This window comes from Corvus hawaiiensis, chromosome 6 (assembly GCF_020740725.1).
Source record: "Corvus hawaiiensis isolate bCorHaw1 chromosome 6, bCorHaw1.pri.cur, whole genome shotgun sequence".
NCBI classification, from domain to species: domain Eukaryota; kingdom Metazoa; phylum Chordata; class Aves; order Passeriformes; family Corvidae; genus Corvus; species Corvus hawaiiensis.
This window is the reverse complement of record NC_063218.1, coordinates 30,240,027-30,256,941: the sequence shown is the minus strand read 5'-3', so window position 1 is coordinate 30,256,941 and position 16,915 is coordinate 30,240,027. Positions and strand designations below refer to the sequence as shown.

General features: G+C 38.1%; 1 protein-coding gene across 1 annotated transcript in view; it reads left to right on the top strand.

The window, feature by feature from the left end:
• The window catches only part of AQR (aquarius intron-binding spliceosomal factor), a 53,198-nt gene extending 49,955 nt beyond the window's left edge, over positions 1 to 3,243 (top strand). The window contains exon 34 of the mRNA XM_048306516.1: positions 2,718 to 3,243. Coding sequence (XP_048162473.1) covers positions 2,718 to 2,963 — 246 coding nt within the window. The 3' untranslated portion in view covers positions 2,964 to 3,243. The remainder of the gene's footprint in view (positions 1 to 2,717) is intronic.
• Positions 3,244 to 16,915: the final 13,672 nt, after the last annotated feature.

Genomic DNA, 16,915 nt, shown 5'->3' with positions numbered 1-16,915 from the left:
TTAAGGAAAAAAGGGTTTTCCTTCAGTTGCACGTGGTTCCCAAACTGCCACCAATAGCAGACCCGCCCGGAAACAAACAGTCTGCTATGTGTAGAACATCTCTCCCATGAAGAATTTCACAGTTCTTTCACACTACAGAACATGGGCCATCACATGGGGTTATTCATCTTTTTAAGGATAAGTTATTTTGGCCTGCACACAGAGGCTTTTCTTCGCTACAAGTCTCTAACAGCCTCTCACTGCTTCTATATAGCCTGGCATAGGCACTCTTCACAAACTTCATAGGCACACGTTGATTCTCCACCCCCCCCCCCCCATGTTCTTCAAATGGATTAAAGAGACAAACAGTTTGTGGTATTACAGTTTCTTACCACGGCATGCAAGAAGGTTTCTTTTAAGCTGCGCGCCAGAATCGCGGCACCGCCCTCTTTTCTCCTGTCGCCATGCTCAGCTCCGTCCCACGGGACTCACTTCTCTTTCTCTCTGACTCTGAAGCCGCCATGTTGAAGGGTGTTCTTGTTCAGGCTTTACGGTGGGGAAAGCCTCGCTCCCTCTGTGCTGCTGGCTGCGTGGTGTCCTCTTCAGTTCAGCACGGAGTGTGCTGGCTGCAGACAGGAGGCTCTGCCGGCTCCCGCTGGCTCCGCCGGCTCCGCATGGAGAGGAGAGGGACCCGCCTGTCCCCAGAAGCCGCGCTGGATGGGTTTAGCTGTGAGCAGTCCATGGCTGGTTTTAGCTGCCTGCAGCTCTGGGACAGTCCCCCCTCAGTGACCCAGGGTCCGTGCCGCGGCGATGGGAAAGGGGGAAAGGGGCAGTGGCCCCGGCCCGGCCCAGCGGGGCCGGGAGGCTCGGAGCCCCCTCACCTTCCAGCAGGCGAGCTCCGACCAAAAAGGGGAAGTCCCGCCTTTCCGTGCGGTTTAAATATGTAAATTGTGAGAAGCGTAATTGGTCTTAAAGACTGTCCATCAACTCAGGGTCAACCCAACACACCAGGCTGCCTGGACAGACAGGATACTTTCTCACTATTTTGGAGAAATGCTGTAATTATCTGTGCTATAAAGAAAAGGGGATGTACAAAGAGGACACCACTAGAATTTCTTCTTACTGTAATATTTTTTCAGTAGTAGTGAAGGAACCTCACACTGTTTTTTTAGAAATCCAGTCCTATAAGCACATGACAAAACTTGATTTGAAGCCAGTTTGTCTAATATAGTTGGAGATCTTTCAACTGTTCAAAATGTTACGTGATGAAGACTTAGTAGCATTTAAATTTTTCCAAAAAGTGTTTACTTGACACCTTAATCAAATATGGACCCTATTCTTCTGCTAATACCTGTTATTCTTTTTGGCATCCTAATCTTACCCATTGCTAGCTAAAATTAGTTACAAAACTGCTGTTTTCCTACTGTGACAATGAATCACATTCTCCTTGCAGGAGAAGCCAAGAAGTGAACTACTGAAAAAAGCAAAGCTGGCATTAAATTTCTTTTATTCTATTTAGTACAACATTATATTTTTCCTCTTTTTTACACTAGTCTTTACAGTAGTCATCGCAAAGCACAACATGCATCTAAGTAAGTCACAGAAGTCTAAGCTTGTCTCATGCATCAAGAATGTATTTTTGTAATGAAAAGATCTCTGGTTTGGAAATACACTTTCCTGTGCACAGATGGATTATAGACACCAGTGTGATAACTTCAAAGTCTGTAGAAAATGCTTTTAATATCTCTTCTGCTAATCATAACTGATTTGTAGATTTGCCTATGCAAATTTGTAATACTAGTGTCATCTAATTGAAGGTAAAACTTGACTGTTATTAAACATCTCATTTGTCATGTGAAACAAAGTTGCTTTTTGAGCAAAACAAAACTAAACAATCATCAAGTTTTTCAAGATTGCATTTCATTAAAATGATCCAAAATATTCTAAAGAAATATCCATCATTATCCATCATGTCATTAAGTAATGTCAGGCTGCAAGAAGTGAGTGTTTCTGTTCAGCCTGGAGTTGTATAGCATTCATCCATACTCTTCAGATCAATGTATTCCTGGTATTTTTTTTTCCAGTTGTATTATTTGCCTACCATTCCAGCTTATAATGTCTTCCAAACTACTTTTTTGGTTGCAAGCAGAACACTTTTAATACACTAAATTACTTTTTCAGAAGTATTATGTGAAAATAAGCATTGTTTAATTGTTAGTGAAACTTGCATTGTTCTACATTCACAGCTGCGCGTGAAACTTGTGTAAGTAGAGATAACATTCACATAGTATTCTATAAGATGTTACAGGAAGAAATTATGGGTATGAGACTGGCCTGTTGAAGGCATCAAAAACCAAGTTAAACATATCTAGGAGTTTGAAATGGCAACAGATGAGATTAGGGTAGAAATACACATATTGCTCCAAGTAGGGATTTACTGTATTACTAGTCTGACTGTTTGGGATAATGAAGTAGTTTTCTATCCTTGAATTGGAAGTCCTGAGTTTTTAACACTCTCTTTTCAGGAAAAAATGTATCTAAGATGACTATTGTGTGATCATTATTCTAATTTTTATTTATATATAGGAGTGAAGTGCTTACAAATCATTAAGGCTTCTAAATTTTAAGTCTTTGTTGTTAACTTGATATCTAATGCAAAATCCTAAATATAAGGTTCAACCTAAAGATAACAGTTCAAGCTAAAATCTAAAAATTTAAAATCTTTTTCAATCTTCCAGCATTTACTGCCCCCACCTGCCATGATTGAAGAACCAGAACCGACTCAAACTGAAGAGACTGAAGTTGAAGGTGAAGGTCAGGGCATGCAGGAAGATGCAGAAGAAGGAAATGAAGTAGTGGAAGAAATGATGAAGGAAGGAGAATTGAATGTGGATGAAATGGATGAACATCGAAAAATGCCAGAACACCCTGGAAGAGACAGTGATAGTGGAGACAGTGAACCTGAGAATGAGACTGAAAAGTGATTGATGGAATCCTTGTCCTTAATGCCTTTTGGAAGATTGACAGGGAAGAGAGCAGTTAGAAAAATAATTGCTATTTTTACATTGACTTTCATTAAATGGTTGCCTGTGTAGTGGGACCTGTTCAGTATATTTTTCACTGAGTACTTTGTGGACAAGCAAGATGGCTGGCAAATATTCTGCTGAGTTCTTGTCACTACTGGTAATGCAATTTTTTTAATGGCCTCAAATTATATGCATTTTCCTTTTTATAAGTTGTTCAGTAAAGATGCTTTTTGTACCAGTTTTGAGTATTTGACTCTTAATTCAGTCACCCATTAAACCTCACTAAGTGTATTCAATATTAGTCAGACATGCTTTATAGTTTCCTTAGTATTTTGCCATGGAGAATTCCTTATGCAGAGCTGTGCTTGTATATGCTGAGATGGTATTTTAGGCATAGGCTCAAGTTCATTAAGATACTTGATTGTATGTCTGAGAAATGTGAATTGTCATCGGACTCTGAAGTATTCAGAAGCTTTATTGAATTTTGACCTTAGTGGGTTCTCAGAATTTCAAAGGCCCAGGTACTTGTAGCAATTTCTCATTGTTGACTTCTGATGCTGTTTTTAATTTATTATTCTTTACAGCAGAAGGAAGGATGCAACTTCTCAACAGCATTGAGTTCTAAATTAGTGTTTAGAAATAAATTTCTTTTGCTTGAAGAAGACTCAATAATTGCCTAGGCTAAAGCCACATAAGGAAGAAAACTCAAAGCAGTTCCCTGAATGCAGGATATGCAAAACATACAGTATTGATATTAATGACATAATGGTTGAGTGGGTTCTTTTTAGGGTAACTTCTGAGTGTATGCATTTCATAAAGTGATCAGAGAAAGGATTTTTCCCTGATTCGTTGTGAATACTTGCCATCATGGCAAATTAGTCAGTGGTTTAACGAGACTTAGGAATTTCCAAGTAGATTTTCAAGCACGGCAATAGCCATAGGAACACCTTCTTTGCTGGCAAAGAGAAAACTCTTGGATTTCAAGTGTTACTGTTGTGAAGCTGCCAGATGGACTTGCTAGAATGATTAGATAATAATTAACTTCCAAGCTTTTTTAACAGCATTGAAGTTTGTTATTTTTATTAATATTTTTTAAGTATAATACAGGAAAAAAGAGTATCAAGTTAAATGTATGCCAAGCTCCATGAAATGCATCTATTGCATACCAGTCTGCGCATGCTGGGATCTCATCTGCCCCTCCCCTTGAAATCATTCTCCCCTCTCTCAGTTAGAGGGGAGCTCAGGAGTAGCAAATCTAAGTACTTACCTTCAGTACACGATGTTCTTTTATGTTTTTCCTTTGCTGAAATGAAGTTTTCTCAAACAAGAAACTAATTCTTTGTGCAGAATTTGTGTTCTATGTGTGTTTTGATTTAAGGGAGTGCACTGTTTATTACTGAATCGCCTGCCTTGGAGGAACGAATTGTATTGAACGTATGGGTATTAAGTTTCATGCAGTAACAGTCATGTGTTCATGCAGAATTGAATAATAGCCTTCAGGCCACAAGCAACTAGCTCAGCTGAGGGTTGTCATCTTTGTTTTCCAGCTAATTTTCTATAAATATTGAGTCTGACAATCATTTACTTGCTTTAGTACTTTAGGAATTTGAAAAGGATTCTCCAGTTGTTTTTTGGTTTTTTTTTTTTTTTCTATAATGGATAATTTAACTGACAGAGATTCTATAAAAATTTAGGACAGAATGACTCTTAACAAGCACTCGAAGCTGAAAGGGGCTTTTTGAGTTGTGCAGTTTGCAGTGAACAGTGCCCACGCCTGGCTGTGTGATGCTGTGCTCTGTGTGCAGGCCCCAGCTGTGTCTGGTCACTTTGGCTCAGTTCTTGTAGAGCAGCAGCCAAGTATAGACTTGTCCTAGATATACCTCAGTGTTGCCCTAAAATCTTGCATGGAGTTGAAATGGAGATTGTTTCTGGCTCAAGTGCAGGAAGAGGCAATTGAGCTGCAAACAATTGTAAAAGCTTGAACCCCTTTAATATGCAGCTTTCTGAGGCACCAAGCACCACATGTAAAAAAAGTGGAAGGTTTTGTTGAGGTAACTTGAGCAGAGCAGGTCATTCATTGTCCATAAGGCCATCTTCCACCTGTTAAACTTGACTTTTTTCAGAAACATGGTGGTAGGAGAATACATTTTCAGGAATTTGGGAAATGTGTCTTCATTCCAGCAGTGGTTGGAAAGTTCTTGAGGCTTTGATTTGGAGTGTGAGGTTGGGTTTGGGGCCTTTTATTTCCAAAGCTTTTTAGTTCTGTTTTTAATTTTTGATAAAGGATGATCTTTGTCTTTTCCACCAAAATAGTTTTTTATGATCAACTGACATTTTCTTTCAAGAAAGAGTAGGTGGGAGAAGCGGAGTCTAAAACTGTAATTTTGATTTATGTGGTTTGTTTTCCAATGGCAGTATTTGCTTAGGATTTATCATCTCTATTGTAGTGAACAACAATATCCAGTTGTTAAACGAAATGTATTGAATTTTTTTTAAATGCACACAAATTTAATTACTTTAAAAAGACAAGAGTCTTTAAATTAAATGAATCATTGTTAAAATAGCTTTTTAAAAATTTGTTTTAAATATTATTGCAAAGAATTATTATAGCAGTGCATGAAAACCTAGTGAACAAAATTAAAATCTTTCTGAGGACAAGGTCCTCTAAAGGTATGAACTGGAGGAAAATATATAAAATTGCTTTATTTTATTGTTCCAAAGCTGTATAATAGGAGATCTGTTTGGGACATTTGAGTGGTTTTTCTTCATATTTATTTAGGCAACCCTTACATGAATTGCCTCATTTTCCTCTTACACTGAGCCTGTAAAACAACTTAGTTACTACTTTCCAGACTTGCTTAGAGACTGGGTTAGAAACAGCTCAACCCTTGGATGCTGATGTAGTGCTAATGTAAAAATGATACTGTAAGGCAATGTCCTGTTCATTTCTGTAATAGCCAGAAAAAGGCAGGTAAAGAGCAATTTACTTTGGGTTCTGTCATCCATACACAGCTGAGATAATGCTATATAAATACAGGCTGTTTTCCACCTGTGACTAAAATAATGCTGTAAGTGCAGGTTTTGGTGTTTTCAAAGCAAATGCCTTGGTAAGACTCTCAGAGCATGGTTTGCTTTTGCTTTAGTCTGTATGGACTTTGAAAAGGCTTGGCAAAGGTGGTGGGTCAGTCAGGACTAAAACACTCAGGAGCAATTTTGCCAAGGGGAAAAGAAGGGACAAGCTGGACGTCTCAGTAAGCAGTTTGCAATAATAAATGTAAGACATACAATACATATACTCTATAATATTAAATATGATAATATATAATAAGCTTCTAAAGATAAGGCTGTTACTTTTTGCTAACCTACATTGTATTAGCTTTAGTAGTGAGTCCCGAGTACCTGCTGTGTGTTTATTAAGGTAGGACCTAACTGCCTTTCAGAGGGGAAGCAAGTGCTGGCAGTTTCCCTTCCCTGTTGGAATGGACCTTGCCGTTTCCAGGAATGTAAAAGGCTATGAATCCTGAAGAAAAGTATTCTCACGAGGAATAGAAGTTTTTTTTAACAGAATGGCTTTGCTGACAGGACAAGAGAGACCAGTTTTCTGAAATCACTGAATTCTTTTAAAAGAAGACCTAGAGGTGGTGATGGTCACATGCTGGATAAACATGGTGACGTACAATTCTATTGAAACAAGAAGTAGGTAACACTTGAAATCTTGTATCAACCAAACAAAAGTGAATGTCCTGGTTGACAAATGAATCACAGCCCACAGCAGTCAAGATGCTGTGAGTGCTGTAAAGATATATGACAGCATAGTTTCCTTTGCCAAACATGGTAATCCTCTCAGGAGAGACAATCAGTCAAAAATGAATGTTTTTGTGGGAGTTTTGGAAGCTTTTTATGGCCCCTAGTGCTTCCTTTGCTATCTGGTTTCTCGAGTGTATTTCTTTTACAATCCTTTTTCTCAAAGTATTGGTTGCTTAGGTACCTGTCAGAAAAGCCCAGTAACAGTGTAATGTTCATATGCTATAATACTTTCAAAGAATGCTGTTACCTTTGCAAATTGCAAAAGAACGCTCTTGAAAGGCTTTCAGCTAAGTGTCCTCTGTAAGTCTGTGTATTTTCCTAAGTTTTTGGGAGACACCTGAAAAAGTACAGTACTCAAACTTCCAAAGCTTGCAAACATGAGCATCTACAAAATTGCTACACTGAAGAGAATAGAGAGAGAAACTATAATAGCAGTTACTCCCTCTCAATTTCTAAATAGTAGTATTTCAGACTAAACACTGCTACAGTAATGAGAAAGTGATTTTTTTCCCCACTCTTACAGTAGGTAACAAGGGCAGATCATCTCTCTGGGCCTTGCTCTGGCAGGGCTTTAGCTTAATCTAACCAATATAAGTGATACTGTAATATGTTGCTATTAAGAGAGTGTGTTCCATTTAGCTTCCATTATGATTTTCACTCACCTTGAAAAAGGATCAAGGGCAAGGATATTTGAATCAAGTAATAGCACTAATTAAGTGTAATACAGAGTAGTCTGTTGCTGTACCACTATATCTGGAAAACAAGATTCAAAAAGAAGCTGAAGAGGAGTCGTTTCAGCTAAGAACAACAGCTAAGTTGTTTCAGGTAAGAAACCTTCCAGAGTTCAGGCATTATCTTTCTGCTTTAGAAGCACTATCAGAATAGAGTGTGTTTCTGTACGAGTATGTTTTAAGAAAATGTAGATGCAAACAAAAAGTTGAGCCAGCTGCTGACAATTACAATGTTCATCTGTAGATGTCAGTGAAAAAGTTACATACAGGAGCAGTGCATGTTTGCTTAATCAAACATTAGAATTTTGTGATTCTAGAGAACAGCATAAAAGAAGCAAGCTGGATTGCCAAATAAGGTTCAGGCATACATCAGTCCTGGCACCATTTGCAGGAGATAAAAAGAAGCCGCCCTTACTGCATTTATCAAGTGTGAATTCCTAAATTGCTGCAACCCACTGTAAGAGAAGCCCTGCTACGCATCTAGAGACGCTTCAGCATCCTGCTATGCTAGTCTGACATCTCTTGTGTGTCAAGAGCACTTATTTTTAGATGGGACAGTCATTAGGGACAGAACGTATCTTTACTACTGTAAAGGAAGAAAGGAAGTAGTTCAGGGGCAGCAGAAGTGGATAGGGAGAAGCTCAGTATACAGGCACAAAGATTGTGTTTCTGACCACAAGCCACAGCAGTTTGGGCTTGCCCTATTTTTTCAGAGTGATTTTTGGCAGGAGCAGTCATGTCCTATTGGGCAATACCCTGTTTTCTAAAATGAGACCGTGTTTTGCGAGCTGAGTCAGAGGGGGGAGAAATCGACTCACCAATAATCCTCTGCTGAGGACACATACAGGAACATTGAAACAGGACTAACTGGGATGAAGAAAAGTCCAGCTGTGGAAAGGTTGTGTTGCTCTCGGTCACTGACAACCCCTGTGATCAGAGTTACATAAAAAACTGCTGTATTGTAATATATGCAATGTAATGTATGATCTAAGTTTGAAGAGAACTCATGCAAATCCAAATATTGCCTCTGTATAGCTCTGAATTAAACCTAATAATGACTAAATTTAAGATGAGAAGAGAGAATGGTTTTGTATATGAGAAAGATATACTGAAAATTACTAGTCTTTGATTGATTAAAATATTTACTGAAACTAAGTCTCTATTAGGAGTTTGTGGTTTCATACAGATTCTAGAGGAGAATGCTACATATTCACCTTCAAGAAAATTTTGAGTTCTTATTTTGCAGACTGTTTTTTTACTGATAGCCTACTGTGTACTGATCTGGATTTTCTCACCTCTGTTAATGTGTAGTAGTGAAAAATCTGCAGAGCAAGGCCAGAACCCATGACATCCAGTTCAATTCTGTATTATAACTTTGTATCTAAACTGTTGCAACAGATGCAATTTACATAAGCTTTAAGTTATGAACTATGGGTTTTCAAACAGAAAATAAATTACATTATTTGAAACTTCTGTGCAATATTGTTTTAGAAAATAATGTGATTGTAGACGTGATGACAATTTTCCCAAAGCAATGCTTTTCCCAAAATGTTACACTAATGTTGCAATTTGTTGGTTGCTTATTTAAAAACAAGCAACAAATAAAAACTGTTCAAGCACTTGCCTTTAGTAATGTACTTTTCCCTTACATGAATTATACATTTTTAGGAAGTCAAGGGATGAAATAGAAAGTAAAAGGTGAAGTATTAAACACCAAAACCAAACAAAAAAGAATCAAAAAAACCCCACCCACACCAAAAAAAACACCCCAACATATTTGATTGTTTAAAATTTCTATTGTTTTGTTTTGTTTGTTGAACCAATTGGCACTGAAAGGAATTTAAAATTTGGAGTTTCACAGAAAACGAAAACATGAAACTGTGACCAGCTCTGATCAAATATTTGGATGTTGAACCATTCCTACGCTACCACTTGAGTTCCAGTTTTGAAAACTGACCAACCTCTATGCAGAAGTGGCTGATTCACTATAATCTTCATAAACTTCAAGCTATTGGAATTGTCCTCAATGCCCTGCTTCCCTGTCCTGGTAAAAGATGTAGTATCATACTCTTTCTTTCCTTATCCAGACTGTCCATGTCTCAGGCACCTGCTAGTTTTACTCAGAGCTAAGAAATGCTAAGAAATTTTCACAGGCTCAGTTCTTTATCTCATTTGATCTCTAATGTTCTATGAACTAATCTTGCTCCTGCATACACAGATACTTCAGTGATGGGACAGTTGTCCTAGATTGCTCCCTGCTCCTGCAGTGTTCACCCACTGGCGTTCTGTCAGTCTGAGCTGCGTAATGAGATGAGACACTGAGGACAGCTGCTGCTCCTGACTCATCTTGGTGCTCAGTACCTTCCTGTAACTCTGAGCTGAAACAATCATTATAAATTGGAAACAAATACTGAGCAAACACAGCAGGTACAATATTTTAAATTTTATCTACTGAAACACAAATATCAGTGGAAGTACACATGCATGCCCTGTATAGAGGTAAATTTATATCAAGCTGATTCTAAAGAGAATCTCTTACTATAGTAACAAATGTGCTTAGTTTTGTCAGTATGAAGCCTGAGATTTTATATAAATATAAGGTAAAGCCCATTTTGTAAATTATTATTTTAAACCAGGTTTTTGATATTATTTCATTATAAGGAACTATGAGTGAATATGTACCCATGCTTTCTTTCTATGTAAATATGCAAAAAGCCTTTCAATTTAAAGAACATAAAAGGGTTTGTCCTGAAAATTTAAAGTTATTATGTTTGGATTTATTTTATTACATTTAGAAATGATGCCTTACAGTGTTCCAAAATGAATACAGTGGAATAAAGGGCCAGTGCAATTTATTGTTATTGCTAATGCTACTGTACCATGAAAGAGGACATGTGGAGAAGGCAATCCCTCTTTTATATTTCTGAATTCTGCAAGCACAGGAGAGTACTAGAGGAAAGCACGTTTCACCCAAGCTAATGAGGGTTTGGGCCAAGAGTATTTATCTTGATTCTCCTAGACCTTAGCTAAAGATGCTAAATACACACATATATAAATTTGTCCTAAAAATTGCTACCCAAAATTTTGTGTAAAGGATTGCATGACTGCAATTAACTGGGAGCTGGGAGGCAATAGGTCTAAACTGGTGAGACCATTAGATTAGAGGTGCATAATATGCCATGAGCATAGTGTGAGGAGATACTCAGTAATGTGTAGCAGTAAGCTAAATATGTACCTTAGTGGTTTAGCTTCAATTTGTGACTGTAACAACAGCTTCATGTTTCCTGTGGCAAGATCTTTTAAATGAGCTATAAATACATCTGCTTCGATAAAATATTTTCCCAGTTGACCCCTGTCTCCACCTTAAGCTACCTTTCTCCTTTGAGAAGCGAGGGAGGCAACTGTGTTTGTGACTGTTCTCACACTAATGCCTGCAGAGCCAAGCTCTCTTCCTCAAGTCAACCAGAAAAGCCTTAGCGGGAATCTTCCCCTACCCTCTGCCTTTTGCCTCAGTTTGCTGTTGTCAGGAACTTCTCAGCTTGGAAACTTTGCTGAATTAGTTTTGCAGCTTTTTTCAGTCTAGATATGGCCACATTCAACACACAGTTGAAGGGAAAGACATAAGCTTCACTTGCATTTGGGAGAGCAAGATGAGCCTCTGAGAAATTATCATAAAAAAGAATGGATGTGCTCAAGACAAGGAACAATTACTCATAACAGTCTTTTGGGTAATTCTGATAAAAGACTTGAATGTGTCCATAATGTTTTCATTAAATTTTTTGGACTATCACCATTTCAGATACCCTTTAAAATCTACTTAAAATAGGGAAGTCCCTCACCCAATGGAACAAGAAAAGACTGTACTTTCTTGTCTTGTTCTAGCTTGGAGCCAGATTTGGGACATCTTGAATATGTTCATAACTGAGATATGTGAAGACAGATTTAATTAGTTATTTAACTAGTTTGTTTAGGAAAGGAAATCAGAAATTAAACACTACTATGCAATATTATTTCTGCAGGTACATGTTCAGAGTGAAGATTTTGTTTGTTTGCTACTGGAAGAAACAAACCAAACCGTTTCCAAGTAACGTTAAGGGCCTGTTCAGCAAATATGAGACTGAAGATATAGTGACACTATTTTGCTATGTCCTGTGCAGTTTCTTAATTTGAATTTGTTCTTTTGCTTAAGTTAACTGTGTGTTTAAAATTTCAGCTGGCAAGCTGTCAGGCCTGCCAGCAGCATTATAACTGTGAATATCATGATATCCATATACTTAAATTTTAAACCAAAATATTTGTTTAGCAACTTCTGTGATGAAATACATTTATGAAAAAAACCCCACTTTTTTATATACACTGTGAAAAAAAAAGTTGTCGTTCAAATCAACATATATTTACACTGACTGTAAGATGTTTTGTTAAACTAAATGCTCAACTCATTTTGTGGCAGAGACTTTGAGATATCTCCACAAGAAGAAAGTTACTTAGAATACCTTACAGCATTTCATTCTGATGTGATTTAATATAGTGTAAGTGGATTTTAACAAAATTTTCTGAAGCACAAACATGGTTGAATTATAAAAAGCTGTCTATACAACAGCATTTGTTAAATGCCTTTTAAAAAATTACCAAATGCACCAACAGAAATACACACTGAACATTCCCTGGAAATCATAGACTGTTCCTGTCATCTTGCAAAATGATGGCAAAGACAAAATTAAGGCAATTGGAGGACTTGAGGAAGTGCTTGTATAATGACTATAAGCAGAAACTTTTGCATAGAGGTTTTGGGACACGTTTTCCTCCCTATTTGTTTGTTTCCTGTTTCTTTGGTATGCCTGTACCAAAATCACAGAATCACAGAATATTTTGGGTTGAAAGGGACCCACAAGGATCATAGAGTCCAGCTCCTGGCCCTGCACAGCACCATCCCCAAGGGTCACAGCATGTGCCCGAGAGCACTGTCCAAACGCTTCTTGAACTCTGTCAGGCTGGTGCTGTGACCACTGCCCTGGGGAGCCTGTTCCAGTGCCCAAATACCCTCTGAGTGAGGAACTTTTTACTGATATTGAGTCTAAACCTCCCCTGACCCAGCTTCATGCCATATGAATGACATGAAGAATACACTCTTTCCCAGTGGTCACAGTGGAGTTTTCCGTAAGATCACTGCAAAACTTTTCTAGCCCTCCTTATTTTTCTATTCCTGTCATGGAAGGAATGGAGGGACTGATTTTTAATATATTCAGGTGTGCCATGTGTCTCCTCCAAAAGTTTTCACTAATCAAAACATGACATGTACATGCATTTGTGTCAATCTTTAGTTTCCGTGCCTCATGTTTTCTGTAGCTGAGATCAGAAGAAACTTCCTGTATTCACTAAAAGGCATCTGCCAAACCATGGCTGAGGCTAGAAGCAGCATCTTCAGCTCTTCAGAACAGGTGACATACAAGGTCTTACCAGAGCAGCCAACAATACCTCTTGGTTTGCGCAGTGGCCTGGCCACCAGTTGGGATTCTATGAGCCAGCGCAAAGATATTTCTGCCGTGGTTGCAGGTTTACAGGCGTGAGTGTTGGGGAATGTCAGGCTTAGGAGTGCCTCAGTTCCCAAGAGACATTTGCTGTCTACAGAAATCCCTCCATTCCTTGCAGCCCACCTGAGGCAGGAGCCACTTAATGAGACCACATCTGTTGCTGTGGGCATGACCGTGTTTTGGCCGCAGTGTGGTTGATTGTGTTCAGGTGACACAGGAGGAGACCAGCTGATGTCGAACATCTTATTCACCTTGGTTTCCTGCTTCGGTGAGTGCCCACTGGAGGAAATCTGATCATTTAAAAAGCCATAAGGGTGTGCTGTAAAGGCAAGGAAGGCTGTTTTCCATGTATTTTTCTGCTTTCATTCATAACTGAAAAATTTGTGTACTTTACAGTGTGATCTCATAAAGCAGTAAAAATTCAGCTAGTTAATTCACACTTTCCTCTTCTTGAGCCCTTCTCTGATCTGTTTTCATTAACAGTCCATGAGTAACACTCCCTAGGCAAAGCTATACTGTTCAAGAAAACATTATTTCTGGTCATACTTTAAATGCTTTGTAAACAGAACTTGTCTGAAGAAATGGAATGTAAATGTTGCCCATACACCCAGAGTTACTGTTATTTTTCATGTCATTGTTTACTCTGTCATGACTTTAAAGAGGTGCCTCCTGTGCATTGTTCATGAATTTCATTAAAGCCTGAATTTGACTAAACTGTTTAAGTCAATAATACTGTACCACATCCAGTGATCTCTCATTAGGCTGAGTAATACTGCTTTTTACTACCCCACCTCTTGCTTCTCTTTCTCTCTCCTTGATGTTTAACCCCTTTCACCTCATATATATAGCTAGTTAACAGCAGTCATCTGATAAACAAGAGTGCATAGAATTCTTGGGTTCTAATTTTCAAAGAATGTCCTAAGCAGTTTGTATTTTTACGGCAAAATCTCAATTATGAACTATTAAAAATGAAACATTGAGAAATGTCTCAGTATTTTAGATACTATAATTTGTTTTTCCATTACATACTTTTTCTAGGTTTACTTAGTTGTTGGACCTCTCCCAAGACCATCAGAAAACAGCAGGTTGTGTTTCCAATTGTGTGGTGTTACCATACTTATAAATATATCTGCAATTTTCCAGTCTGCTGAAAGAATGAGCAAGGCAGAAATAAAATACTCTGACAGCTCACAACACATCTCAGTCATTGGGGAGATAGTTGTTAATAGTCTTGGTGGATAATAGGCTTGATGGATCTGTTAAATAAAGCACATAGTCTCAAAGCTCATCACAGGGAGTAGGTGATAATGAAAAGAACCAGCAGATATGTAAACTCAATTAACCTACTACTAGTTGTGTGCAACCAATTCCTCACTAAGCTAGAAAACAAGCAGTGTTGTCAACCTGAGATACTCTGCAGCTTTATGGACTAGCCATAGTCTGATTCTTGGGATTTTATTAATGTATCATATTTCAGTGGTATTATCTTCCAAACATTAATTTTATTCTTCATCTATAGCCATATTTTATCATGCATTGAAGGGACACTGAAATTTATCTCTGTAGATCTGTGTTAAAAGTTTGCATCTAAGTTGTTCTATTCTAGAGTGCTACTCATTAAAGTGAATCTGGTATTTTTCTTTCTTTGTCAGGAAGAAACCCCAGAAGGCATCTGACTTGGTATTTTTAAAATTAGACTTTTGTTAAATAAAAGAGGAAACAGATCTTTCTTGGCTGAAAATCTTTCTCTCCCTCCCTCAAAAAAATATTCAAACAAAAGAATTCTATCTATATATATATCTATATCCACTTGCAGTCAAAATTAACCCTTCTTTTCCGTGTCAGTGGATTCAGATGGCAGACTGCAACTGCTTAGTGTGGAGATTATTTTGCCTCACTGTGCTGGTGTTTCTTGGCTGGCCCATAGGCATAGCCTTGTGTGCCCTCCACGGATTCCTTTCTCCTCTCACAGCTTTAATAGGACCTGTTGAATTAAGTGAAGTGTTGCTGAAGGGTGCGTGTCTGGGGAGGCAGCATGCTCAGAATGCATGCAATGGCAAGCTCCTGTGCTAGGCAATGGAGACAGTTCTGCATCAGACAAGCCTTCAGCTGTAGGCTGTTTGATTTCATCATTTACTCTGCTAATCCCTGCTTTTCAGGTTTAAACAACCTTTTCTCCATCTTTAACTGTGTGAGTTTCTCTTGAACATGTCACAGAAACCCTAACAATCCAGAGGTTTGTCTCCTAAAATACACAAAGGAAGTTATTGTTTTGAAAATGAGTAATGATACCTTGTACTTGGAGAAGGTAGCTTACTTGGAAAAGGTATATATGTATGCATTTATCAGGTTTTGAACTTAGTGTCAAAACCTAATTAGTTAGAAAAGATTGAAAACAGGAGGATAGAGCAGCCAAGGTTATCGTGAGGAGATAGACTTGAATGTAAGTGAGAATGAGGTTATAGGGCTGATGAGATGTTGTTGAAAGACTTAAGGAAAACAATGCACCCAGGAATGATACTTGTCTCCAACATGGTTGTGGAAACTTGTTACTCCTGTGATGGTAATATTGGTGAAAGTAAAGACACCAGCTTTGCTGGGGAAAAAGCGTTATGATGCTATATGATGTCACTTCTGAATTTCAGCTTCCTTTTTTTAGGCTCCCTGAAACCTTTGTGCAAAGACAGTTCAGTGAAAGTATATCATGCTTGCAAAGTCAAGAACCCAAATTCAGGAATGTTTCTCTTTCAGTTACTGATTAAGTAGGAGTTAAATGACTGCATATGTTTTCTTCAGCAGGGACATGCTATGGGTGTGATGCTTTGGACTTTAATTTTAATCAAATATATTCCAGAGCTTTTCATATGTGGAGATTAATGTATCATCTTGTTCTTCAGGACCCTTGGAAAACTCTGTGAAGAAGAAAGTTACAGCAAAATGCATGAGGAAACCAGAGTCCACCTTCTCCAGCCTACAGTTTAGAGAACCATCTCCAAGGCCAGTTTACAGAATTTATGTAATGCAATTACTTGTTAAGTACTGAAAGGGAAGGATAGAGAAACAACCTCCAGTATCTCTCATTAGCTCTGTTTGAGGATGCACCTAATCATTAGGGCATAGTGAGAGATTCAATCCTGTGTATAGCTACCCATAGTTACTCTTGTAATAGCCTCTGCCTAGAACTACCTTGAACTTGGTTCTGAGAAGTAGTGATACCTATTTCTACCTCAGTAGGAACACAAAAGCATTACATATGCTGTTTATGAATAAGCTTCTGCAATTAAAATTGGAAATTTTGGAAAATAAAGTTGGCCATAATTGATGCATTTTTGAGACTTTAGAAAGTGGTTTCAGGCTGTGAATCCAGACTGGCAAAAAAGAGCATCTAATCTTTGAAGATGAATGGCTTCTCAGAAATGCCCTTGTCGTCATTTAGCCTCAACCTTCAAGCATCATCTTATGCTGAATTGGGTGATGATACACAGGAGAAATTTAATATTTTAGAGGATAGGATCAGAGAAAACACAATGCTGACTTAGGTGATTCACTGGGAGTTTTTCTGCTGATTCTGTTCTCTGAAACATTTAACTTCCCCTGTGTATTAACATGAGAGCTGTGAATTCTGCTAGGGCAGAGCAGACAGATAGACATTAAACATTCATCTACCATTCATGTTAATACAAAAGGTGGAAATATGAGATTTAGATTGGGCACAGTACACGTTATTGATATTAAAAATAAGAGAAATAAATGTACCCAAACTCAAACCCTAAACTTAGTATGAGGCTCATGTGATGGATTCCCTGTAGGCTGGCTTCTAAGTGCTGGAATAAAAGCATAT